This window comes from Nannobrachium achirus (genome assembly GCF_963921795.1).
Source record: "Nannobrachium achirus genome assembly, chromosome: 6".
Classification (NCBI taxonomy): Eukaryota; Metazoa; Chordata; class Actinopteri; order Myctophiformes; family Myctophidae; genus Nannobrachium; species Nannobrachium achirus.
The window spans coordinates 71,219,006-71,246,650 of record NC_137815.1 but is presented as its reverse complement, the minus strand read 5'-3'; the positions used below and the strand labels follow the sequence as shown (position 1 = coordinate 71,246,650).

The window sequence follows — 27,645 nt, the reverse complement described above, 5'->3', positions numbered from 1 at the left end:
GGCACGCTGAGATGGTTGTCAGGGACCCATTGCAGAGATCATCAGAGTTCCATTTGGTTGGTGAGTGAGACTTTATCTGTCATATTTTTTTTTACTTCATAGCCGTTTATTGTTGTTTAGAGATGTCAGCTATTCATAGTCATATAAATGTTTTCCTGGTGTCAGCTTTTCATAGTCGTATAAATCTATTAGTCGTGTTCGCTATTCATTTCTAACATGACTCCGTTTAGTGCCACATGGCTGCAGACATTATTACAGACACCGAATGTTAAGTGGACAGAATAATTTATGTTATATTGTTAAACAGATTTATAGTTATTTTGTACTTGTACTTGTAACTTACAGTGATATGGCTAGATTGGAATAAAAATTAGATCTTTTATTTTTCTTCTTCTTTTATTTAGACGATTCAATTATGTTATGATTATTTAAATAAGAATTAGTTGTTTCACCAGATACTTTCTTACTCTTAATCAAGTAATTATTTGGAAGAGTACTTTTACATTTATAGAGTTATTATTAGTTTAAAATAACACCATCTATTTATTTATTTTATTTAATGTTATAGTTTGGCTATTCTACCCGTCTCTGAATGTAACCTTAATTCATACAATGGAATGAAAGTGTGAGAAAGAGATTTGCTTCAATACAAGTTTAAAAACATAATCAAGAGGCATGGCTGTAAATGAAAAGGTGGGGGATCCTGGGTTTTGTGTGCACACGCGCACATGCACGCACATGCACGCGTGCACGTACACCTGCACGCACATGCACGCGTGCATGCACACCCGGTGCACATTTTCCGAATACACCAAGTATAACATTATTGCGGAATCAACAGTAATATCTATAATAGGCCTATATTAAGTTATATTACTTTTTTTTAACCGGCAAAAGAAAATAGATGTGATCTGTTTAGCCAGCTCCTTTTAAAACAGAATCCAATTTATTGGAAAAATAAGTCTCCAATCAGTCATACAAACTTTATTTGACAGCTGTGATCAGTGCATTTACCAGACATTTAAACTGTCAGTAATTTTACCCCATGCTCTGTATGGTCTGCTCTTTCCCCTACACCCTACCCCTCAGAATAAAGGGATAGGGGTTTAAGTCAGTAGTGATTTACTGTGTTACCTTGTGTGATTTAAGTTAATAAATCACACAAGGATAGACCCCCTGTAGTAACTCTTGAGGACTCTGAGCAACCCCCTGTTGAAGACCCCTGCCTATATTATCCTGGCTTAAATAATAAATATTTTCTTTTCTGGATTCTGGCTAAAAAGTGTATTTTAGACATGAGGTGGGGGGCTCTAGCTGGGTGTTCCCACTATATTGGGCATTCAGCTGCTCCCTAAAACAGTCTGTTTCGTTGAGTACACGTCAAAGTGTAGTTTTATTTATTAACAGGGGAGAGGCTGAGCAGTGAGCACATAACGTTAACGACCAGAGCTCCAGTTTGTTTGGCTAACGTGAAGGCTAGGCTACGCTAACTGGCTAACAGCAACAGTCAGTGCTTGAGATTTGAATGTGCTGCGGGTGATATGCAAATGCTTTATCATAACGTGCACAAAACCGTGCTTTTATTGTCCACGCTCCGCTCCAGATTTAAAGCAATCGATTGCTTTTTAAATGTAAACGTCGCATGATCCACACATGTAAGCGTGCCGGGCTGGTAACAGGTCTGTCCCCCTCTCGGCTCCCGGCCGTTAGACAGCCTTCAGCACAGCCACAGCGCAGCGCAGCTGAATCTGATCCAGTCAACGGCCGCGTCATAACTGTGCGCAAGTTGCTGCGCTGACAGACCTACAAGCCATATTGCATCTCTGGTTGATATGGGTGGATAGCTTGTAGATCTGTTCTTTTTGTGCAGGGAAGGTCCCGGATCCTTGATTCCAAATCGAATAGGTGGCGGATCCAATCAAATAGGTCCCGGTCCGTAAAAGCAAGGTAGCGGAACAAGATCCGGCTTGTTCCGGCACAAATTAAGCACTGCAGGCTGTAATGACTTAAGATAATTTGGTCAAATTAAGCATAAGCAAAGAACAAACAAACAAACAAACAAAGGAATAAAACATAATGGGCGAGTTTAATTTTATGTATTTAATTGCATGTAAATCATTTTGAAATCACTCTCAGTTGTGTAACTGATGAGAAATGTTAAAATGTCTCTCTTACAAAGTGTTGTGTGGCAAGAATGAACATTAGGATTCATATAATCCAATTTAATCCATGATTATAAAATGTATTGAATCATTCAACTCCTGTTAATGTCCTCAAAATGATGTGTTTTCTCCACACTAAAGGCTGCACACAAGATTCCACCGCTACTGGTAGAGGAGAAAAGTGAGTGTTCATAATTTTCCTAATAAATCTACAATTAGCTATAACCATAAGAATAGTCCTACAATTATCTACTCAGATCTCAAGTCAGCAATTGCATAAACACCATCTATTTGTCCGCCTTCATAATAAAGTATTAATTAACACGAACGGGTACACCTTATTGTGTATCATTATTTTATGCTTTAACTATTGAACAATAGCAGATATACAAGCTCACAGCGCGGCACCGAGTGCCGCGCTGCGAGCTTGTAGATCTGCTATTTCGTGAACATTTGAATTTTGACCCGATTCTATAAGTGTCTTTTGAATCCTTCTAAGGTTTTTTGAAAAAAAAACTATGTTTCTATGTCAGCAATCTGGCCAGCCATCGTCAAATAAAAGGTTCTTTTCACTTAACTGGAGCTCCGTTATTCTGTTCTTGACAGACTACTATGTCAGTGGTTCTCAAACCTTTTCATGTGAAGGACCCCCAAAATGATATGTATTTGGCCACGGACCCCCATCTCAAATATTTAGTTCCAGGGACCACCCAGAAGCAACATTAATATAATTAACACCATCTATTTGTCCGTCTACAGAAAGCCGCCACCATGAGTACGGACGAAGAGATGAAGCAGTATGGCAAGGCCGCCATTTATCTCCGTAAGCCAGAGAAGGAGAGAATGGAGGCTCAGGCTACGCCCTTTGATGCCAAAACGGCAGCATATGTGGCCGACAAAGCCGAGCTGTACCTCAAGTGTAAAATCGTAGGGAAGGACGGTGCCAAAGTCAAAGTGGAACTGCTTGGGGACAAGAAGGAGGTAAAGGTTTATCTAAAATCAAGTACCACTTTAAATCGGTTCGGCTCTGTTCAAACTACAATATCGTCACCTTAATAAACTAACTTGAATGAGCTGTCCTAACAACCTCCAGGTTCTGGTGCCGCCAAGCCTGTGCTGCCCACACAAAGATCTGAGCTATCCGTGTGCGAAAGATCTCCATATATGGGATCTCTGTATCTCTCAGTCCTTGTCCCCTTTTATGGGCATATTCGTTGGATCGGCGGTTCTACTGAAAAATTACGTTTTGTACAACTGTGCATCATGTAAGTACAGTAACGGCAGGGGAAGTAGCTAAGTATGTAGGCAAAGATCTGGGCTACTCTGCGTGCGAAAGTTGGAGTCTGTAGAACCAACCATGTGCTGTGAGACCTCTTTCATGTGATTTGGGCCAATTCGGCCTCGGCATCAATTAGTAGTCAGGATGGCCTATAAGTCACTGTTTGAGAAAAATGATATTTTTGGGGGGGGTGCTGCCGAGATGTTGTGACACCCAGGACCAAATTTAACTCTAAAAGTGGAGTAGGCCTACATGCAGGCCAGTGGTGTAAAGTAACTAAGTACTTTCACTTACAGTAAGTGCTAAGTACGGTTTTGAGGTACTTTTACTTTACTGGAGTATTTCCAATTACTTCTACTCCACTACATTCTAGATCCAGAAAATGTTACTTTTACTCCACTACATTTATTTGAAAACTTTAGTTACTATTTACTTTGCGGATATAAATTATAATATTATAAAAGATACATTAACCACTTTAGCCCTATTTTATGCCTATAGGCATTTGAAAATAGCCTACAAGCTCACAACGCGTCGCCAAGTGACGCGTTGTGAGCTTGTAGATCAGCTATTTTCAAACATTTTGTACTTTTACTTTTGGTACTTTAAGTACGGTACATTTTGATGCCAATATTTTCGTTGTATTTTACTTGTAACAGAGTACTTCTACATTGCAGTAATGATACTTTTATTCACGTAAAAAAATGGAGTACTTTTTCCACCACTGATGCAGGCCCTAATCACGATTATTATTATATTTTTCTAGGAAAGAACTGTGCCTGAGGCTGACGTCACCCCCATGAACCCTCCCAAGTATGACAAGATTGAGGACATGGCCATGATGACCCACCTCACTGAAGCCACCGTCCTGTATAACCTCAAAGAGCGTTATGCAGCATGGATGATCTACGTAAGGTTTTAGACTTGTGATTTTTGCGGGTCGACTTGACTCAGTAAAAAGTTGAGTTGAAGTCGACTTTACCCTTCGATGACGTCATCACATCACACACGACCCCCCAATTATGTTGGGGGGGGCCCCCCAGACGATTAACTTAATGTGCAACATTGTTTTCTCACTCAACTGTAAACAAACCAACAACGTTTAAGTATATAGACATACAGTAGAGGGTATCTTCACATTTCTTAAGTGCCAATTTAAGGACTTTTTAATACCTCTAAATTAATTAGACTATTAAACATTGTCCAAATTGTCAGATATATAGAGGCAGAAATTGTGAAAATAGCCGATCTACATGCTCACAACGCCTCGCATTGCGAGGCGTTGTGAGCATGTAGATCTGCTATTTTCACAATAGAACCATGTTATACCAAATGTAATGTAGCACTGTAATATTGGATCATTCCGTCCTTGGCAATAAGCAATCCTACTGTTTGAATGCTGTACAGAAGCACACATGGAGCAAACATAATGATAGAGGATAGAACTTCGACTTTCAACTTTCTCTGGTGGGAGTCGACTTGTGTAATGAAGTCGACTCAGTCGACTTGTTGACTTTTTCGCTAATGCCCTATTTTCTACATGCTGAGAACAGTTCATGGTTGTTGCACCTGTCGATAGGAAAGAGAGAAAAATACACAGTACAATTTATATCATCAAGTGAAACCCATAGAGAAAACAACAGTATGTAAATAACAAACTTTTAGTTCGTTTTTTTTTTTTTTTTTTTTTTTGTTAACAAAAGTTAACTTGTTAATTTAGTTGATGCCTCTTCTAACTCGTAACATTAATCCCAGCGGAGATCAGTCTTTTTGCCTTTGAGTGAGTTTGCATTTCCAGAGCGGAAGGGAGCGGGTGGAAGTAGGGGGTCCAATGAGTTTCTTTAGATAGGAGGGGGTATTGCTGTGGATCCACTGATGGGTAAGAAGGCAGATCCTTGAAGGCTACTCCATCCTGAAGGAGATGGGAAGCTAGTGTAGAGAATGGAGTATGGCTGTGATATGTTCTCTCTCATCATCAGGATCCTATATAGCAGCACATGACATTCTAGCTACTCAGACTATAAATAGGCAACCACACTCGCAATTTCCCAGAATTTTATCTTTCTAGTTCTGAATGTACTGGAGCTTCTGGATGCTCATGTTAGGGACCCCGATGAGAAGTGCGTTGCAGACAGTAGTCAAAGCCTTGAGGAGACAAGGGTGAGCAAGTTAATGTTCTTTCTCTTCTCCCCTTCCTTCAGACCTACTCTGGCTTGTTCTGTGCGACTGTGAACCCCTACAAGTGGCTCCCAGTGTACGACCAGGAGGTTGTGAATGCCTACAGAGGCAAGAAGCGTATTGAGGCCCCACCTCACATCTTCTCCGTCTCTGACAACGCCTATCAGTTCATGCTGATGGGTACGTACTGTCCTAGTGAGGATAATGTAAAACATACATAACTATAACGGTCTTGTGCCGTATTTGTGACTAAAGGTTTGATTTACATTTTACAGACAAAGAGAACCAGTCTGTCCTGATCACGTAAGTTTCTGTCATCTACTAACTAGGCATTAAAAACAAGAACATTGTACACAAATTGACTAACTGCATTTCTCTGAATGTATGCATTTATAACCAGTGGAGAATCCGGTGCTGGAAAGACTGTGAACACCAAGCGTGTCATCCAGTACTTTGCAACAGCTAGTTCTGCTGGAGAGGGTGGTGCCACTAAAATCAAGGTATATACAGGTTTTAACTTTAACAAATAAATATTTTTGAACATTTTGAAAATTTGAAAAAAATCTGACCAAATGTTAAACTGGGCAATGTCTGAAACATTCCATAGGGGTCACTGGAGGATCAGATTATTGCAGCCAACCCCTTGCTGGAGGCCTATGGTAATGCCAAGACCATTAGGAATGACAACTCCTCTCGCTTTGTAAGTTTAAAAATAATGTCATTTTATGAGAATACCCGCAACAATTCCACAATGTAGAGAGATGAAACAAAGTGTGCTCTATCAAACAGGGTAAATTCATCAGAATCCATTTTGGCGGAACCGGTAAACTGGCCAGTGCTGATATTGAGACATGTAAGTATGAAGTTCACAGATGGTAAATGATATATCCCTTTATGTGAGGATTACATTTTGACTTATGTACAACCCATATAGATCTGCTGGAGAAGTCCAGAGTGACCTTCCAGCTTCCTGCTGAGAGAGGCTACCACATCTTCTTCCAGATGATGACCAACCACAAACCTGAGATCATTGGTAAGTGGAATTACTATTATAGTTTATTATTATTATAGATTATTGTCTCCGCCAGGCCGAAAGGCATGGTCGAGAGACTGTTGCACCCTGTCTGTCTGTCTGTCTGTCTGTGCAGCTAATCTCTGACGCCGTTGGCCCGGTGCGAAACTGTGCACACATACACTTCCTGGATGCCAATTCAGAACCTCTGCCCCACATTTTTCACATGGGCCTGTTCTAGCGCCACCATGAGTCAGATTTTTACAAAACTTTGAACAACTCCTACAGATTTTGTCCAAAGATCACGCAAATCGGTAGACAGTATCTCTACAGTCATGTGATCAACGTGAATCTGTCCAATTTACCATATTCCATCCCGTTTGGCTAAGATTGGCTTCCAAAGTTTGCAGGATTGCTCTGTTATGAACAAAATGCCTCAAATCATGAACACGCAGCGTGCAGTTTTCATGAAACTGGCACACACATCCCCACTTCCCAAAAGGACGATTGTTTCCTATAACTCCACCGATCAGTTTAAAACTATCTATGCGCACTCCCTAGCGGCCAAGGAAAAAACATTTGCCCTGCATTTTTCACATCTGCCTTTTATAGCACCACCAGGAGGCCGACTTATGTAAAACATATTCTTTGATATTAGTCCTTCAGATTTTATCCAAAGATTATGCATATCACTACACACTGTGTAGTGATCACTATAGATATACTGTGTAGTACACAGTATATCTATAGTGATGTGATCAAGACAGATTTTTCTGATATTTCATATTCTATCCTGATTGGCTAACATTGGGTTTCAGGATTGGTCCGTTTTGAACAAAATGCCTCAAATCATGAACGCAGCCTGTGATTTGCGTGGAATGTTGCGCACACATTCCCACTAGGCCAAGGAACAAATGCCACCCTTTTCACATTGCCTTATTATAGCGTCACCAGCAGGTCAACTTTTGCTAAACACATTTTTGGAACAAAATGCCTCAAATCATGCATGCAGCGTCTGAATGCCATGAAAGGCCCAAGAACACATGGCACCCTTTTCACATTGGCCTATTGTAGCGCCACCAGGAGGCCACAATAACCTACCTGACTTGGCGGAGAGCGCTGTTTCTAGTTGTTAAATGGAATTACTGATGCTGATGCAGTGAGATAACCCGACTCCGACCAGATGGCGGTGGAATTGAGTTCACAAGTTAAAGGACAACTCCGCCCTAAATCACTTCTAGGCTGATTTTCCTACTTCCAAAAAGACTGTCCATGGGGTCTATTAGGCACAAATGCCCCTGTTGTCCATTTCCCCCTGCAGAACCAAGCAGCTCTCATAGCATAGAGTGGAGCTTATAAGCCTATCGCTTTTACACTATTTGTTGCGGTCAAAAGTGATTTATTTTTTCATGACTGTGTTACTAGTTGTCATTACAAACACATCCATGCCTTGATTGCACCACACAAGCCACCACAATGGCAAAAATCATGTTTTGGGGTGAGCATTCGGCACAACTGCCAATCAAAGTGACTGTATTGGCCAATCATAGTGTGTCTTTTCCGGGACTTGGCAAAACACATAAAAGCATAACATCTGTTTAGCAGAGTGTCATGACTTTTGTGGGACAACGATGGCATGGATGTGTTTGTAATGACAACTAGTAACACATTCATGAAAAATAAAAACTTTTAACCACAACAAATAGTGTAAAAGCGATAGGCTTATAGGCTCCACTCTATGCTATGAGAGCTGCAGGGTTCTGCTGGGGAAACTGGACAACATGGGCATTTGTGCCTAATAGACCCCATGGACAGTCTTTTTGGATCAATATAAGTAGGAAAATGAGCCTAGAAGTGATTTAGGGCGGAGTTGTCCTTTAAGTTCACAAAGTATTGTGAACTTGTGAACTCAATACCACTGAGTGAGATTAGCATTGGTTGATTGATTGAAGACTTTATTAGAAGTTTGCATAGGAAAAGCTACAGTTTCATGACGGTACAGTTCACTGGTACAAGGTCTACTAAAAGGAGATCCATGAAAAGACTAAGCTTATTTCCACAGGAAACCATTAAAGTATCTCATATAGTATATAGCAGTGAGAGCAGAGAGGGAAGCACGCACATCTCCAAAAGATGTTTCAGGTGCTGAACCAAAAATACACACCATAGGAAGAAGGGAAGTCCGCACACTGTTCTGTAGCTCCAGCGACAATTTTATTGAGGAGAAACAACGTTTTGACCCCGGTGCGTCTTCATCAGGAGACGACCCACCAGGGTCGAAACGTTGTATCTTCTCAATAAAATTGTCGCACAACAGTGTGCGGACTTCCCCTCTTCCTATAAGATTAGCAGTGAGAACATCAATGAATGAATAAAAAACACATGTTCACACCTTTTTTAATCCCTTTTCAGAGCAGTGTCTGATCACCGCCAACCCCTACGACTTCCCCCTGATCAGCATGGGTCAGATCGTTGTGGCCAGCATCGATGACAAACTGGAACTCGAAGCTACTGATGTCAGTGAACATTTAGTTTACCGTTGAGTTGTAGCCTACACAATTCTAATTGGATGTTTGTTGATCTAATGCTTAATTTCAATCTCTTGAATACATCTCTGCTCGTTGACATCAGGACGCTATTGACGTCCTGGGCTTCAGTCTCGAGGAGAAACAGGGCATCTACAAGTTCACCGGCGCTGTGATGCACCATGGTGTCTTGACCTTCAAACAGAAGCAGCGCGAGGAACAGGCAGAACCAGACGGCACTGAGGGTGAGAGGAATGAAAATAATGCTGTAATGCTTTGTCACAAAGATTGTATTTAGTTATATTCTAAATGAACTAAGCCAGTGGTTCTCAACCCTTTTACACTAGAAGATCTGTCTCTATACCACTATAAAAACTGATATAAATACAGTTGTGTAGACCTACCCCATCCTATTCAGCTATGCACAGTTAACACAGGAGGCCAATATATTCCTTGAATTCATGGAGATTGTTTAGTTTAGTTTGTTGCATTCCTAAGCTAATAATTTGATGACCGGGTCCATATTTAGCTACTATACTCTGTGAACTTCCCATGCAAATTGCACAAGCCGCGGAGTCTATTGAAGTTGCAACAGCACTGCTGCAGAGACTCTGTTAGAAGGATGGTTATTGGGTTTACCTACTATTCTAGATTACTGTCTCTTTGCAATTGACGTATTACCTTGTGTTTACCTTGCTTACTGTTAAAGCGTCTGATAAATACCTAAATTGCAAATTGTGTGAACATTTCAGTGGCAGACAAGATTTGCTACCTTTTGGGCCTGAACTCAGCAGATATGCTTAAGGCATTCTGCTACCCCAGAGTCAAAGTGGGAAATGAGTATGTCACTAAGGGACAAACTGTGCCACAGGTGAGTAACTTGACATTTTTGTATGTATGATATCTGATTTCATACGCACCTTACATTCTCAACGCAGCACAAGAACTCTAATGTATTTTTGCAGGATTAATCGGTAGTAGTATCTCTATAGTCATTAAACTAGTAATTATTTACTTAAGACTAGATTTGATATGATATATTACCTTGTGTTTTCCTTGCTTACTGTAAATTGGTCTGGATTAAGAGTGGCTAAATCTTTAATTCTACATTCTGAATTGTGTATTTAAATACCGCTACTAAATAACGTTCCTACTTCCTTAGGTCATGAACTCAGTTGGTGCCTTGGCCAAGTCCATCTATGAGAAGCTGTTCTTGTGGATGGTCATTAGGATCAACGAGCAGCTGAGCACACCAGCTCAGAGAAACTACTACATTGGTGTGCTGGACATCGCTGGTTTTGAAATCTTTGATGTAAGAATTGACTTGTTTTAAGTGGGATACTCATTATTTTTTGTCACAAAGTTAGGGACTAACAGGCTAATGATATTTCAACTTACAGTTCAACACCCTGGAGCAACTGTGCATCAACTTCGTCAATGAGAAACTGCAACAGTTTTTCAACCACACAATGTTTGTTCTGGAGCAAGAGGAGTACCTGAAGGAGGGAATTCCCTGGGATCTCGTTGACTTCGGCATGGACTTGGCTGTCTGCATTGAGCTCATTGAGAAGGTATACAATTATTATTATATTTGCATGTATTATCTTGGACTTGGCTATCTGCATTGAGCTCATTGAGAAGGTATCATTATTGCGACCATAGGTTGCAGTTTAGTATGTGAACGGTCACATCCTGTCCGTATGTATCTCTGTCTGTCTGTCACGCCTGACACTGTGGTGCTATGGGTTTGTCCCTCTGACAAATAACCCCATTGACTTGAATGGGAAAATACAAAAACGGAGAACCACACTTGCAATTTCCCAACATTGCATCTTTCTAGTTAGTGTCATATACTATTGTTATCAGCTGGAGTTTACGGAGTAACATATAGCTTCATTGAGAAGGTAAACAATTATTTTGTGCTTTAATGGACATGATTTTAATATTTTTTTTAGTTTGTTTTTTGTTGATTTGTCTCTTTTGTCTCCTCTACAAAAGCCCTTGGGCATCTTCTCCATCCTTGAGGAGCAGTGCATGTTCCCTAAGGCTACGGACAAATCCTTCGCCGAGAAGTTGATTGACCAGCATCTTGGGAAGAACAAGGCCTTTGAGAAACCCAAACCAGGGAAAGGCAAAGGTGAAGCCCACTTCTCCCTGGTCCACTACGCTGGAACCGTGGACTACAGCATCACAGGCTGGCTGGAGAAGAACAAGGATCCACTTAATGACTCTGTGGTGCAGCTGTACACCAAGTCTTCAGTTAAACTGCTTGCAACACTGTATCCCGCACCTGAGCCTGAAGGTAAGTTTATTCATAGAATAAAATGTGTTCAGTTAAAATGCTGGGTGTACTGTATCCCCCACCTGAGCCTGAAGGTAAGTGGCAGAGCAATGGTGTGCGCAGGTCTCTGGTGTGGCTATTCTGGCTATTCTGACGGCAGACCCCTGACCAAGTTTGGTGGGCAACGGTGCAACATGTTACGTTTGTATGCCCACCCACCCGACCAAACAACTTCTAGGCAATTTAAACAAATCATCCACCTGGGCCTGAAGTTACTATTATATTAATATACTATAAACACTCTGACAAGAAGAGAGGCATTTTTATTGTGTTTAACTAATGATAACTCATGATTGTAACATGTAAACAGATACTACAAAGAAAGGAGGCAAGAAGAAGGGTGGCTCTATGCAGACTGTGTCAAGTGCTTTCAGGGTAAGAATATGTATTCATTATTATTAACTTTAAATTCCTGTACGAATATTTATTATAATTTTTTTTCCAACATTACATTATTGTAAGAATGAAGCATTAGTATTATCAACATTATATCCATGTATGAAATATGCAGGTATTTTCATGTTGAAATTAAACTATTTCTGTATCACATGTTGTAAGCTTGTAACTCTGCTTTAAAATGGGGCTTAAAGTGGTTAATTTATGTTTTAGGGGGGAAATAATCTGGAGAGTAACTAGTATCTAATGAGTTCAAATAATTAGTAGTAGTTTAGGGAAAAAGTACAATGTCGTATGAGCTTCTACTAATAATAAGCTTAATTGTCTCATTATGTCTCAACAGGCAAACTTGGCGTTGCTGATGACCAACTTGCATCGCACTCATCCTCACTTTGTGCGTTGCCTGATTCCCAACGAGTCCAAGACTCCAGGTAAACAGAAAATAAACATTTAAACAGTGATAGTCATTTAACGCAACTTTGGCCAGTGTGTACAGTAACTATTTTGTACTGATTGTGACCGTAGGTCGCAGTTACTTCTATACTATCCAAACCTCCACCGGCTGTCAGTCCGTCTGTCCGTCATGTCACTCGTCACACGTCACACTTTCCCCCTACTCATATCTCCGCCACTGTTGGCCCGATCCATGCCAAAATTTCCACACAAACTCCTTGCCTGCCAAACTACAACCTCCAAGGACCCCCAGAGCTCCAGGGCCCTGGGGGACCCCCAGGTGTAAAAAATGACCAAATGTGCAAAAAAGACCAAATGACCACCCCAACGGGGCTCCACACGGGGAATTCCCGGGGACCACCGACACCTGGTGCTCCAGAACGGATGCAAAAGTGGTGGCGCCCCCAGTGGAGGACCCCCTCCACTGCAGCGCACATAAAATGCCGTAACTCGGGCTAGGATCGACCGGGAGAGCCGGGGCCGGTACCTATTCGTCCACTTCGGCGGCGCGGAGACCCCACCCCTCATTTCTCACATGGCCCTCTTCTAGCGCCACCATGAGGCCGATTCTTGCAAAACACATTTTTGGACACTGCTCCTACAATTTTTGCCCTAAAATCACGCAAATCGGTACACAGTATGTCTACACTCATGTCATCAACTTGGATCTGTCTCATATAGCGCCACCTTCAGGCCGATTTTTTAAAACACATTTTTGGACACTGCTCCTACAATTTTTGCCCTAAAATCACGCAAATCGCTACACTGTATTTCTACACTCATCTCATCAACATGGATCTGTCCCATATAGCGCCACCTTCAGGCCGATTTTTTAAAACACATTTTTGGACACTGCTCCTACAATTTTTGCCCTAAAATCACGCAAATCGGTAAACAGTACGTCTACGCTCATCTCATCAACATGGATCTGTCCCATTTAGCACCACCTTTAGGCCGATTTTTTAAAACACATTTTTGGACACTGCTCCTACAATGTTTGCCCTAAAATCACGCAAATCGCACAGTATCTCTACAGTCATGTAATCAAAACGCATCTGTCCCATCTAGCGCCACCATCAGGAAGATTTTGGAAAGACTTTTTTGTTTGCCTATTTGTGGAGATAAGCGACTAGGGAGTCTTACTGGTAATAATGAAGCAACATGTTTACAGGGCTGATGGAGAACTTCCTGGTCATCCACCAGTTGAGGTGTAACGGTGTGCTGGAGGGCATCAGGATCTGCAGAAAGGGCTTCCCCAGCAGAATCCCTTATGCTGACTTCAAGCAGAGGTATTTATTATTCCTTACTTTTTTAGTTCCATTCATATTCATGCAAAATTACCCACTTTTACAAAACGGGTACAGAGTACTGAACGTCAGCGGAAAATGACCATGAACTTTTACAAATCAGGTACAAAGTACTGAATGCCAGCGCATGCCCCGAAGGCGCGTTTATGGACAACAAGAAAGCCTCTGAGAAGCTGCTTGGCTCCATTGACGTACCTATAGATGAGTACAAGTTTGGACATACCAAGGTAAAAACACTCCCAATCTGGTTTAACATTATCCAGAGAGGACTAAAAGTAGATTTTACGGTTGTTTAGTTACAGTGTTTGTGACATTGCATGCAGGTGTTCTTCAGGATGTTTAGTTACAGTGTTTGTGACATTGCATTCAGGTGTTCTTCAGGTTGTTTAGTTACAGTGTTTGTGACATTGCATTCAGGTACTCTTCAGGATGTTTAGTTACAGTGTTTGTGACATTGCATTCAGGTGTTCTTCAGGATGTTTAGTTACAGTGTTTGTGACATTGCATTCAGGTGTTCTTCAGGATGTTTAGTTACAGTGTTTGTGACATTGCATTCAGGTGTTCTTCAGGATGTTTAGTTACAGTGTTTGTGACATTGCATTCAGGTGTTCTTCAAAGCTGGTCTGCTGGGTGTCCTGGAGGAGATGCGAGATGAGAAGCTGTTTACTCTGGTCACCATGACTCAGGCTCTTGCAAGAGGTTACGTCATGAGGAAGGAGTTTGTCAAGATGATGGCTAGGAGGTACTTTGAAAACATCAATTCAATATTGAGTACAATTTTAAGTAAACATTGCCATTGCTCAATAAAACAAATGTAAAGCGTCAATAAAATAGCAAACATTGCCAAGCAAACTTTTGGTGACGGAGGCAAGGTAAAAAAATCCCATTAAATGGAGAAGAATACCAACAGCAATAACAACGACGACAACAGTAACAACTATAATGATGCGATAATAGCAGAAATAACTAGAAGTGTGGTTGCACTGGGTTGTGGTCAGCGGGATACGAGGAATCCGCTGGGAAAAGAATGTGGGTTTAGATTTTTTGAGCGGTAATCTTGGAGGGATCTAAGCTCCAACATATGGCGTTGTCTGGGAGGCGAAGCACGGCCTACATGTTGGCACAAAGCGCTCAAAGTTTATTGTACGCCCAGGGTCACATTGGCCTAGCTTCGCGGGACAATTAATGAAATTAACTTCCACTCACTTCACACTAACTGTTTTCCACAGAGAGGCCATTTACACCATCCAGTTCAACATGCGCTCATTCGTGAATGTGAAACACTGGCCATGGATGTTGGTCTACTACAAGATCAAGCCTCTCCTGCAGAGCGCTGAGACAGAGAAAGAACTGCAGAACATGAAGGAAAACTATGAGAAGATGAAGGTTGACTTGGCTGCTGCCCTGGCCTCCAAGAAGACCCTGGAGGAGAAGCTGATCGCTATAACGCAAGAGAAAAATAACCTTGCGACCGCAGCGGCATCAGTAAGTAGTTACACTTGAACAGGAAATGTTGTTAAAAAGTCATATTGTATAATCAAACTACAGGTATCTTAAAATCTTTTAACTAATGTAGATGTGTAGTAGACCATGGCAGAGGATGCCTGGATGGTCGAACGACGGTTCGACCATGCTACTCACCCACACACTAGTATATTCTTTTGGAGGAGGTTGATAGCCTCAACTACTATAGTATATCCTTCTGGAGGAGGTGGATGGCCCCCATCTTCTTCCTTGTCCTCACCTCCGCCACCGCCTCTGTACTGTCCCAGCTCTAACAATGATAGAGCCTGCCTTTTTCACCAACTTGTTCAGTCTGTCAATGTCGCTTGTGTTCATGTACCCCCTCCCCCAGAAAGCAGCTGCAAAGAAATCTCATATATCTCTACCCAGAACAAACGCTGACATGTTCCCTCATTTACCCTTTCCATTGACAACCAGGGTGACGAGGCTCTGAACGATGCTGAGGAGAGATGTGAGGGTCTTATTAAAAGTAAGATCCAGTTGGAGGCCAAGCTCAAAGAGACGACCGAGAGACTGGAGGACGAGGAGGAAATGAACGCTGAGCTGACCGCCAAGAAGAGGAAGCTGGAGGATGAATGCTCTGAGCTCAAGAAGGACATCGATGACCTGGAGCTCACCTTGGCCAAAGTGGAGAAGGAAAAACACGCCACTGAAAACAAGGTTCAACATTATACTCTCTAGCTGTAAAGTTATGGAGCAACAATGATCCATTCATGATTATACACTCTAGCCGTCTTAACAAGTTATAGAACTATAATGATCCATTCCTTCATGTTAATTAGGTGAAGAACCTGACCGAGGAGATGGCCTCTCAGGATGAAGGTCTTGCTAAGCTGACCAAGGAGAAGAAGGCCCTCCAAGAGGCCCACCAGCAGACCCTGGATGACCTGCAGGCAGAGGAAGACAAAGTCAACACTCTGACCAAGGCCAAGACCAAGCTGGAGCAGCAAGTTGACGATGTGAGTTTTACCAAAGTCAAGCATGTGTTTTAAATACATTATGTTTATTGTTACACTGAATGATGATGTGCAAATCGTCCATCGTTGTGCAGCTGGAGGGTTCTCTGGAGCAAGAGAAGAAGCTCCGCATGGACCTGGAGAGAGCCAAGAGAAAGCTGGAGGGTGATCTGAAACTGGCCCAGGAATCCATAATGGACCTGGAGAATGACAAGCAGCAGAATGACGAGAAGACAAAGAAGTAATGTGGACCACAATTACGGACGGACGGACGGACGGACGGACTGACGCAACCTATGGTTGCAATTATATCAACTATATGAATTGCCATGGAGACGAACTACCACTAAAATATGACGTATATTCCTGTATTCCACAGGAAGGACTTTGAAATCGCCCAGCTTCTGAGTAAGATTGAGGATGAGCAGTCTCTGGGCGCCCAGCTGCAGAAGAAGATCAAAGAACTTCAGGTATTTTCCCAGCTGTAATTAATGAATTATAATAAGTAAGGGTGAATTTTTATTTTCAGATGTTAATCTGACATCATTCATTTGAAAGGCTCGTATTGAAGAGCTGGAGGAGGAGATCGAGGCAGAGAGGGCCGCTCGTGCCAAGGTGGAGAAGCAGAGAGCCGACCTCTCCAGGGAACTGGAGGAGATCAGCGAGAGGCTGGAGGAGGCTGGTGGAGCCACGGCCGCTCAGATCGAGATGAACAAGAAGCGTGAGGCGGAGTTCCAGAAGCTACGTCGTGACCTTGAGGAGTCCACCCTGCAGCACGAGGCCACCGCCTCCGCTCTCCGTAAGAAGCAGGCTGACAGCGTGGCTGAACTGGGTGAGCAGATCGACAACCTCCAGAGAGTCAAGCAGAAACTTGAGAAGGAGAAAAGCGAGTACAAGATGGAGATCGATGACCTGTCCAGCAACATGGAGGCTGTCGCTAAGGCAAAGGTAGAAGAGAATGCTTGTGTGTAATTCTTGTCAAAACACTTGTTCAACAAACAGATCGTGGGGGGAAAAACTAGGGTATACATTGCAGCTTACTTCAGTGATTGGATCCAATGTTATTCAACAGGGAAATCTTGAGAAGATGTGCCGCACCCTTGAGGACCAACTCAGTGAAATCAAGTCCAAGAGTGATGAGAACGTTCGCCAGTTAAATGACATTGGAGCTCAGAAAGCGAGACTGTTGACTGAAAATGGTAAATGTTCACTGTAAAACCTACATGGGTTTTCAATGGTATTTGAGCAAATTCCGAAATTAGAGACAATGCTTTGATTGGCAGTTATCCCATGTATTCAACAAAGATTATGTAAATGTTTGGAACTAATATTCAAATTTCTAACTAGGTGAGTTTGCTCGTCAACTTGAAGAGAAAGAAGCTCTCGTCTCTCAGCTCACCAGAGGCAAGCAGGCCTTCGTCCAACAGATTGAGGAGTTGAAGAGACACGTTGAAGAGGAGGTTAAGGTAAGGAACAGGCGTTTCTTCACTTTTTCTTATGAATAGGCCTAATAACATCTGTCTGTAATTTCATCCAGTTGACATTATTTTGTCATCTTTCTTTCGACAGGCAAAGAATGCCCTTGCCCATGCTGTGCAATCAGCTCGCCATGACTGTGACCTCCTGAGGGAGCAGTTTGAGGAGGAACAGGAAGCTAAGGCAGAACTCCAGAGAGGAATGTCCAAGGCCAACGGTGAAGTGTCTCAGTGGAGGGCCAAGTATGAGACTGATGCTGTCCAACGCACTGAGGAGCTGGAGGAAGCTAAGTAAGTCATCAGTGTTTTTACAATCATCAGGTACCGCTCACTGTACAACATATTGCTCACGATAACTTGATTCCATTCGACACTGATCAACAGGAAGAAGCTCGCCCAGCGTCTTCAGGAGGCCGAGGAGCAAATCGAGGCTGTGAATAGCAAGTGCGCCTCTTTGGAGAAGACCAAGCAGAGACTCCAGGGTGAAGTGGAAGACCTCATGATTGATGTGGAGAGGGCCAACGGTTTGGCCGCCAACCTTGACAAGAAACAGAGGAACTTCGATAAGGTGCTTTGACAGACATTATTTTAAAACAAATTAATTTCCTCCTTAAAGTGGTGTAAATGACACATTCTATTACATATTCTGTGCAGGTCCTTAAAGTGGGGTAAACGATACGATTCAAGGTTCACGATTTACAATTTCACGATTTTTTTTCTCTAACCCCCCCCCCCCCCCCCCCAGCTATTAATCTCATACAGTATGTTTGTACTACATTTTCATACCATTTATTTAACTACATTTCCAAAGTAGCATACTTTCCATGTACTCAAAAGTAAAAGTACTCAATGTCTGTGCAACAACTGTAAACATACTTTCTTATTGTTTAGAACCTAGCTACAGGGTTAACATGTAAAAAAACGTAATTTTTGATGCTATTGTAGCCCCCACAGTTAGTACCAGCCATGAACCAGCGACAACAGCCCTGCTATTCGGGCTCAGCCCTATTAGCACGACTGGTTGTGCGTTGGACTGGCGAGTGGGAGTCCCGGGTTCAATCCCCACTTCCATACATCACTACAATCTGGCGTAGTCGGCAGGACGAGGAGCGTGATATCCTCGCGTGAGGGACAGGTCCACGTCGTGTGCGGCGGGCCACGGCGTGAAGTGTGGAGCACGAGGGCGCGCTCCAAAGATCGGGGGGGTGATTGTAGCCCCCACAGTTAGTACCAGCCATGAATCAGCGACAACAGCCCTGTTAATCGGGTTCAGCCCTATTAGCACGACTGGTTGTACGTTGGATTGGCGAGTGGGAGTCCCGGGTTCAATCCCCGCTTCCACGCATCATTACACTATATTAGAATAGAAGTTGTGACAGTGCAGAAACATAATTGCCTTCCTTGATGCATTAATGATGCGTCAACCTGGTCACAGACACACAGACCTCCCCCAGCAGTGCTCTGAACTAATCGCTCTCAAAAAGCCATTGAATACGATTTAATATGATTAAGTTAAACTCACATTTCATATCAGACACACCCTAATTCATTACCCCCCCCAATTTTTTTTTTTGTAATCGTTACATGCCTATAAATGACACATTTCATCTCAAATGCTGTGCAGGTCCTGGCAGAATGGAAGCAGAAGTTTGAAGAGGGTCAGGCCGAACTAGAGGGAGCTCAGAAAGAGGCTCGTTCTCTCAGCACTGAGGTGTTCAAGATGAAGAACTCCTACGAGGAGTCTCTGGACCAACTGGAGACCATGAAGCGTGAGAACAAGAACCTGCAACGTAAGTCTTCTCTACAGTACATCCTTCTTTTAATAACGTACAAAAAAAGAAAAGAAAAGAAAACATTAAATGTTCAAGATCAATTGTGGTTCAGGCTGCAACTTTATTCAAATGCAAATACAAATCCAGTTGCTTATTGGAAAGATCCTCATTCATTATTTACAAACAACTTCAGAGGAGATCTCAGACCTGACTGAACAGATCGGTGAGACTGGAAAGAGCATCCATGAGCTGGAGAAATCCAAGAAACAGGTGGAGACAGAGAAGTCAGAGATCCAGACAGCCCTGGAGGAAGCTGAGGTAAAACTAGATGTCTCTATCTTAGATTTCTTTCAATACATTTTATATTCAAACAGTGTAGCAGTATATGATGGATGTTACATTAAAAGGTCCTACAACCTTTTGCTCCCGTGTTACATTTCAGGGTACTCTGGAGCACGAGGAGTCCAAGATTCTTCGTGTGCAGCTGGAGCTCAACCAGATCAAGGGTGAGGTTGACAGGAAGCTGGCAGAGAAGGACGAGGAGATGGAGCAGATCAAGAGGAACAGCCAGAGGGTGATTGACTCCATGCAGAGCACTCTGGACTCAGAGGTCAGGAGCAGGAACGATGCCCTGAGGATCAAGAAGAAGATGGAGGGAGACCTGAACGAGATGGAGGTTCAGCTGAGCCACGCCAACCGCCAGGCTGCTGAGGCCCAGAAGCAGCTGAGGAACGTCCAGGGACAGCTCAAGGTGCAAAATACATAGTAGTTAGACAGTAGACAATATACTCATATTCAAACAATGGAACTGCTCTGAATTACAGTCATGTTCTGATGTTTCTCTTTAACGCGAAAACCTCGAATGTGATTTATTTTAGGATGCCCAACTGCACCTTGATGATGCTGTCAGAGGACAGGAGGACGTGAAGGAACAGGCTGCCATGGTGGAGCGTAGGAACGGCCTCATGGTATCTGAGATCGAGGAGCTGAGAGTGGCTCTGGAACAGACAGAGAGAGGCCGCAAAGCAGCCGAGCAGGAACTGGTGGATGCCAGTGAGCGCGCTGGCCTGTTGCACTCCCAGGTACATCCACATCAACATATTTAACATACTCCTTTCTCCTGAACGTTGTTCTGTCTACTGAGATAATCATGTCGTTAGTCGCGTCGAATGGCCTTATTTCTTTTCAGTTTAACATACATACAGTATCATGCATACCTGCGTACCTAAACTGAATCTTTGTTTTAGAACACAAGCCTTGTGAACACCAAGAAGAAACTTGAAGCTGACCTGATCCAGGTCCAAGGCGAAGTGGACGACAGTGTTCAAGAAGCAAGGAATGCTGAGGAGAAGGCCAAGAAGGCCATCACTGATGTAAGTTAGGATGATCTCCACAGCGTGTGTGATGCAGCGGCATAATTTTTGTTCTTTGCGGGACAACAAAGTATATTTGATCTTACACAAAAACTACTTTCCAGGCTGCTATGATGGCCGAGGAGCTGAAGAAAGAGCAGGACACCAGCTCTCACCTGGAGAGGATGAAGAAGAACCTGGAAGTCTCCGTCAAGGACCTGCAGCACCGTCTGGACGAGGCTGAGAACCTGGCCATGAAGGGAGGCAAGAAGCAGCTCCAGAAATTGGAGGGCAGGGTAAGATATCCTTCACTTCAACAGGGCGCATAGTCAATGAAATAAGAATACATCATTTGATAATAATATATTATTCAATTGTGAAGGTGCGTGAACTGGAGGCAGAGGTTGAAAACGCACAGAGAGCCGGAGGAGACGCTATTAAAGGTGTGCGCAAGTACGAGAGGAGGGTGAAGGAGCTGACATACCAGGTACTGTATATCATATTCACTCAAATGACCATCATGCCTCTGAGGAAATTAATAGAATGCATGAACTGAGGTTATGTATTCACTCTGATCGACAGACTGAAGAGGACAAGAAGAATATGGCCAAGCTTCAGGATCTGGTGGACAAACTGCAGATGAAGGTGAAGGGCTACAAGAGGCAGGCGGAGGAAGCGGTAAGACATATATGAATTCATACATGTTTAGTTGTCACCATGGGCATAGTGTTGTAGTCATATGGAATAACTAAAGAAATAATAGCGATAGGAATCAGTGAATATGACCAACATCAGTCCATTTTTCAGTGTCCATCGTTTGCCATGCTTCTGCAGTATGACATGCACACAGCTGCAGATGCAGGCAGTTTAAAGGAATAATGGTAACAGTGCATAATCCAAAATGGACTGCAGAAACCAATTGATTGTGTAAGCTGTAATTTCAGGCTCAGGCTGCGAACAATATCAAGAGCACAGCCACGGTTGTGCGATTCCAATGAGAACTTCATGTGGTCCCAAAATGTCTTGTTTGGACCATAATTGCTCTTTTCAAATCTTGACGCTCTATCACATTTTAGGAGGAGGCAGCCAACACTCACCTGTCCAAGTGCAGAAAGGTTCAGCATGAGCTGGAGGAGGCTGAGGAGCGTGCCGACATCGCTGAATCCCAGGTCAACAAGATGAGAGCTAAGACTCGTGACTCCAAGGTAAATACTCCTGTTCAATATGAAAGGTTAATTAAGATGATTATCTTTAACATTTAACTGAAGACTAATGAAGAATATCTAATTGTATATTCCTATCTTTACAGGGAAAAGATGCTGCTGAATAGGTTCTCCAACTCAAGTCACCGTAAAGAGTCATAAAATATGACCCATCGTATTCAAAAGGTCATAAAATATGACCCATTGTATTCAATAAAGGTGGCAACAAAAGAATATTGTGTCTATTTTCTTTGTCAATCATTTTTTATTGTCAGCGTATTCTGGTTCCACTATACCATTTTATAAACAAAATAAAATACATATGTTATAAGGACAATTATCTTAAGGACTGTGGGTGGTCATATGAATTGTGATTTTTAAACTGAATCCATTCTTTTGGGGTCCAGGATTAACCTCTGCAAGGCCAGACTTCACGGTCTAAATGGGTGGGTATCACAAGAAAGTGGGAAAAATACTCACATTTTGTACTCAAGTAAATGTATCAATACAGCAATGTAAAACATACTATTTTTCAAGTAAAAGTCCGCAATTAAAAAGTACACAGGTATTGGTTTTAAAATGTACGCTATAAGTGGCAAAGTAGAAAGTACTCATTATGCACAAGCATTCAAATGTAAACACAATCTTTGAAAACCGATCTACAAGCTCACAATGCATTGTCCACAGCCATCATCAAGAAGAGAATCAATAAGATTCCAGAAGAAATTGTGAATCGAATTCAGCACTTTTACCTTTTGGGGAAAAAAAAACGGTTTCACGGGGGAAGCTTTGTAGAAAAGGAAACAGCCTTATTTGGATGATGCTGCATGACGACACAATATGATGTCACAATGCGGTGTCACACTAGGAGCTATAAGAAGGATGACTTTACAATTCAAGTTGTCCGGCCGCTAGTTCTCAGTTGTAAGAAAGAAAGTGAATCAAAAGGTAGTGAATAAGCCTATAGGATCCAAAGAGATCCAAGACTCAAGATGAGAGAAGACGTGGGATGACTATAGTAAGTGACTAGACTCTTTAACACTTGGGTGACTGAAAATAAAAAACTACCACTACGCCTGCATTTATCGTTCATTTTGACGAATACTCTCGCTTTCAATGTTAACTTCATGGTTTAGCAGGAAAAAAACAGGCTTGGGAAAATGACACTAAGTTTGTAGCATGATCTTACTTTTAATGTCACTGGTTTAATTTCGTATCGCTTCGCAGCGCAGCCCAGCATCCGCGCCGAGGCCTTTGTATTATCGCAGATTGTTGAGTTTTGAAAGTCATTTTAAAACAGTTCGGTTTTGCATGCAGGAATAAATCAATGATCAGCGTCTTTGCGCACAGTGCGCCATGCAGTTTGAGTGGTTATAGACACGTTTGTTTATCCAGAAACATATCTTTTATGGCTTTGTTTTACGATTTGGGAGATTCAAGGCCAACACAGCGGGGCGCACCGCGCTATTGATTATGCGGTGAAAGGCAAGGTTATGTGATGTCCCGACATCACGCACGCATGCATGAGAGAGAGAGAGAGATATGCCTTGCGCTGTATATATAGGAACGAACGCATGCATGGTTCGATCGTGGACGTGGTATAAAAAAGTATTAAAAAAAAGACGTGGAGAGAGAGGCAGGTTCCTTTCATGTGGGAGAAAGAGAGAGCGTAAAATGAAACCAAATGGACCTGTATGGTTCCATTTGGCTTAGTTTTGTTCATTGACAATATAGGGTATTTTGTTACACAAATAGCCAATCTTCTACAAGCTCACAACGCCATATGAAGCGAAGTAAAAGAATTACGCCTTCATATGTCCCGATTTTCATTCGTATTAGCTATTATTAGACAACTCACAAAACCAGCCAATGAATCATGTTTAGGTAATGTGATGTCCCGACATCACGCATGCACGCATGATTCACTTTCAACCCAGAGTCAAAACCAACAAAGGGTCAAACTCTTTTTTCTGCTATACCACCAAAATGTGGAAAGCTTTACCGAAGGCCATAAAGGAGTGTGGATCACTAGCATCCTTTAAAATTGCCCTGAAAAACCACTTACAGGCAGCAGCCGTTCGCAACTGGTAAAAAATGAACCTAGCCCAACCCTACCCTCCCCTGCCCCTTCTTTGTATATACTGCTTGTTTTAGACTTACTGTTTTTTTTTTGTTTTTCTTTACATATCTACTGCATAGTACTGTGTTCTATTTGTCTGTCATTCAATGTTATATGAGATACTTCAATGGTTTCCAGTGGAAATAAGCTTAGTCTTTTCATGGATCTCCTTTTAGTAGACCTTGTACCAGTGAACTGTACCGTCATGAAACTGTACCTTTTCCTATGCAAACTTCTAATAAAGTCTTCAATCAATCAATCAAACGCATGCATGCAGAGAGGGAGGGGAAAGAGAAAGAAAGAGAGCGCTCTCGATAGTTAAATATATATATAATAAGACTCCCTAATCGGGAGATAAGCGACCGTAGGTCACTTATCTCCACAAATAGGGCAAAAATGTGTTTTGCCAAAATCTTCCTGATCCATGTTGATGACATGAGTGTAGACATACTGTGTAGTGATTTTCGTGATTTTAGGGCGAAATCTGTAGGAGCAGTGTCCAAAAATGTGTTTTTAAAAATCGGCCTGTAGGTGGCGCTATATGGGAGAGATTCATGTTGATGGGATGAGTGTAGACATACTGTGTACTGATTTGCGTGATTTTAGGGCAAAAATTGTAGGAGCAGTGTCCAAAAATGTGTTTTGCAAGAATCGGCCTCATGGTGGCGCTAGAAGAGGGCCATGTGAGAAATGAGGGGTGGGGTCTCCGCGGTTCCATTTGCGCAAACTGGGCTCGGGAGAAAGAGAGAGAGGGAACGGTGTAGCAGAGATAGACAGAGCGAGGCAGAGAAATTATGAGAGAGAAAGAGAGAGAGAGAGATAATTAACATTCTCTTCACTCTGTAAAATGTTCACGTAGTGTTTTTTGCTTAGCCATGTAACAATGAAAAGCAAATGATTATCCATTAGAAATTAAACTTGCAGGACACAAGTGTCGGGTGCCTATATTGTTTGATCGGCACCGTGACATGCGTGCCCGTCTAAAAGCCGTCTCCACTCGGACAGAACAGGCTGACTGCACCGGGAGATTAGGGCCGTGTCTCCCGGTGCAGCGTGTGCCGTGTAGGCATATCTATACAAGATATTCATTTTGGCCGATAACTTATAGATCACCCAGTTGTTCTTTATATGTATTATTAGCTGAAATGATGCTTAGCTTTTAGAAACACGCTGTGCAGTGGCAGCAGCGTCACACTTCTCCCAGTCAGCAAGAGCATCATCTCCCCGCAAATGATTGCTCCTGCACGGCTAAAATAATAAGAGGCCTACATTATATACACCATAGCGATTCTCATAATTAATATTATATTGATACTATTTATGAAATAAAACATTTCCAGGTAGTGGTTTTAATGTCTTTGCTAAGCTGACAGTGAAATGCAAATGATCCATTACCTTGAACAAAGGCGCACTCCGGGAGCGCTAAACGTGTGAATTCTCTTAGGAGGGGGAGAATGGGGGAGAGTGGTCTTTTCTGCCGATAACTACCGTCAGAGTGGTATAATTGTATTTTATTTCATAATTAGGAAACGTTTCAGAAGCGGAAAAAAAACGAGAACATATATCTTGAGTATTTAGGAAAAGTCATGGAAGGGGAAATTTCTGAGACCTTCACAGGGAGAGTTATTGCACTTTGAAATCTCAAAATCGGCCTAAGGGACCGGTTAGTCACCCGTGTGTTAAGGACATTCCGACCCCTGGAGGTGATATAAGACACCCATATAGAATCCTTCGCTACAAAGATTTGCAAAAATAGCAGATCTACGAGCCTGTAGCACGGCATTCGGTGCCGAACTATGAGCTTTAATAGAAAAATTCGGCCTCGACCTGACCCGATACGCGATTTTTCAGAAACCAGCGAGAAAGGTTCGGATTCTCCGTATGCGGAGATGTTGTCTGACATCAGGGTCTTCCGGAACCGACACTGTGTCTGCAGAGATCTCCATGGTGCACTTTGAGGGAAATTGTTATTTAATTTTGTTGTTGTGATTTTATTTGTCACTTTTATTCTTTAATAGTCTTATTTGTTCATTTAAACACCCATTTAAAATCCCCATTTAAAGTTAAATGGGGATGTTTACTTGTTGTATAAAGTTGGATTTTCATCATTGTGCCATTCATGCAGGCAAGCACCTCTGTGATTTTTCAGTCAGTAGGTCTAGGGACCCACTGACTTCAGGTGAGAAACCTCCCTCACACCAAATTGCAAACGGAAATATAGGCCAGGTACTGGACTAAGGGAAAATCTGCACATGCAGTTCCAGAAACAATTAGTACAACTAGAAGCTTGGCCGCCCGAACCTGGCCAACTCGGGAACGATGTAAATAGGGAATGAATGCCCCGCCCTTTAATGCAATCCCCATTATACCTGTTTTCATAGGACCCGTTTTGACCATCTGTTTGCCTGAGTCCATTTATGCCCATATATGGAGATATCTGTATCTGTCTGTCTGCGTCCATTTTATGCCCATATATGGAGATCTCTGAAGACACAGTGTCGGTTCCGGAAGACCCTGATGTCAGACAACATCTCCGCATACGGAGAATCCGAACATTTCGCGCTGGGTTCCGAAAAATCGCGTATCGGGTCAGGTCGAGGCCGAATTTTTCTATTAAAGCTCATAGTTCGGCACCGAATGCCGTGCTACAGGCTCGTAGATCTGCTATTTTTCAAATCTTTGTAGCGAAGGATTCTATATGGGTGTCTTATATCACCTCCAGGGGTCGGAATGTCCTTAAAGAGTCTAGTCACTTACTATAGTCATCCCACGTCTTCTCTCACCTTGAGTCTTGGATCTCTTTGGATCCTATAGGCTTATTCACAACCTTTTGATTCACTTTCTTTCTTACAACTGAGAACTAGCGGCCGGACAACTTGAATTGTAAAGTCATCCTTCTTATAGCTCCTAGTGTGACACCGCATTGTGACATCATATTGTGTCGTCATGCAGCATCATCCAAATGAGGCTGTTTCCTTTTCTACAAAGCTTCCCCCGTGAAACCGTTTTTTTGTCCAAAAGGTAAAAGTGTGAATTCGATTCACAATTTCTTCTGGAATCTTATTGATTCTCTTCTTGATGATGGCTGTGGACAATGCATTGTGAGCTTGTAGATCGGTTTTCAAAGATTGTTTATACATTTGAATACTTGTGCATAATGAGTACTTTCTACTTTGCCACTTATAGCGTACATTTTAAAACCAATACCTGTGTACTTTTTAATTGCAGACTTTTACTTGAAAAATAGTATGTTTTACATTGCTGTATTGATACATTTACTTGAGTACAAAATGTGAGTATTTTTCCCACTTTCTTGTGATACCCACCCATTTAGACCGTGAAGTCTGGCCTTGCAGAGGTTAATCCTGGACCCCAAAAGAATGGATTCAGTTTAAAAATCACAATTCATATGACCACCCACAGTCCTTAAGATAATTGTCCTTATAACATATGTATTTTATTTTGTTTATAAAATGGTATAGTGGAACCAGAATACGCTGACAATAAAAAATGATTGACAAAGTAAATAGACACAATATTCTTTTGTTGCCACCTTTATTGAATACAATGGGTCATATTTTATGACTCTTTA

General features: G+C 42.3%; 1 protein-coding gene across 1 annotated transcript; it reads left to right on the top strand.

Moving 5' to 3' along the window:
• Nucleotides 1-22,062, top strand: LOC308287607 (myosin heavy chain, fast skeletal muscle-like; the record flags this gene model as incomplete). Its single annotated transcript, XM_080728836.1, has 41 exons — nucleotides 1-60; nucleotides 2,304-2,343; nucleotides 2,922-3,143; nucleotides 4,208-4,351; nucleotides 5,643-5,799; nucleotides 5,895-5,922; nucleotides 6,020-6,119; nucleotides 6,227-6,319; nucleotides 6,409-6,472; nucleotides 6,554-6,652; nucleotides 9,044-9,147; nucleotides 9,263-9,401; nucleotides 9,909-10,027; nucleotides 10,319-10,468; nucleotides 10,557-10,727; nucleotides 11,155-11,458; nucleotides 11,808-11,872; nucleotides 12,237-12,324; nucleotides 13,518-13,635; nucleotides 13,757-13,880; nucleotides 14,259-14,395; nucleotides 14,883-15,138; nucleotides 15,595-15,837; nucleotides 15,960-16,136; nucleotides 16,229-16,374; nucleotides 16,513-16,603; nucleotides 16,692-17,081; nucleotides 17,206-17,332; nucleotides 17,481-17,599; nucleotides 17,703-17,899; nucleotides 17,993-18,176; nucleotides 19,233-19,398; nucleotides 19,574-19,698; nucleotides 19,823-20,131; nucleotides 20,259-20,462; nucleotides 20,628-20,753; nucleotides 20,858-21,028; nucleotides 21,115-21,219; nucleotides 21,315-21,410; nucleotides 21,809-21,937; nucleotides 22,042-22,062. Exons 3-41 carry the CDS (start codon nucleotides 2,934-2,936, stop codon nucleotides 22,060-22,062), a joined length of 5,796 nt encoding a protein of 1,931 aa, XP_080584962.1. The 5' UTR covers nucleotides 1-60; nucleotides 2,304-2,343; nucleotides 2,922-2,933.
• Between the last annotated feature and the right edge of the window lie 5,583 nt (nucleotides 22,063-27,645).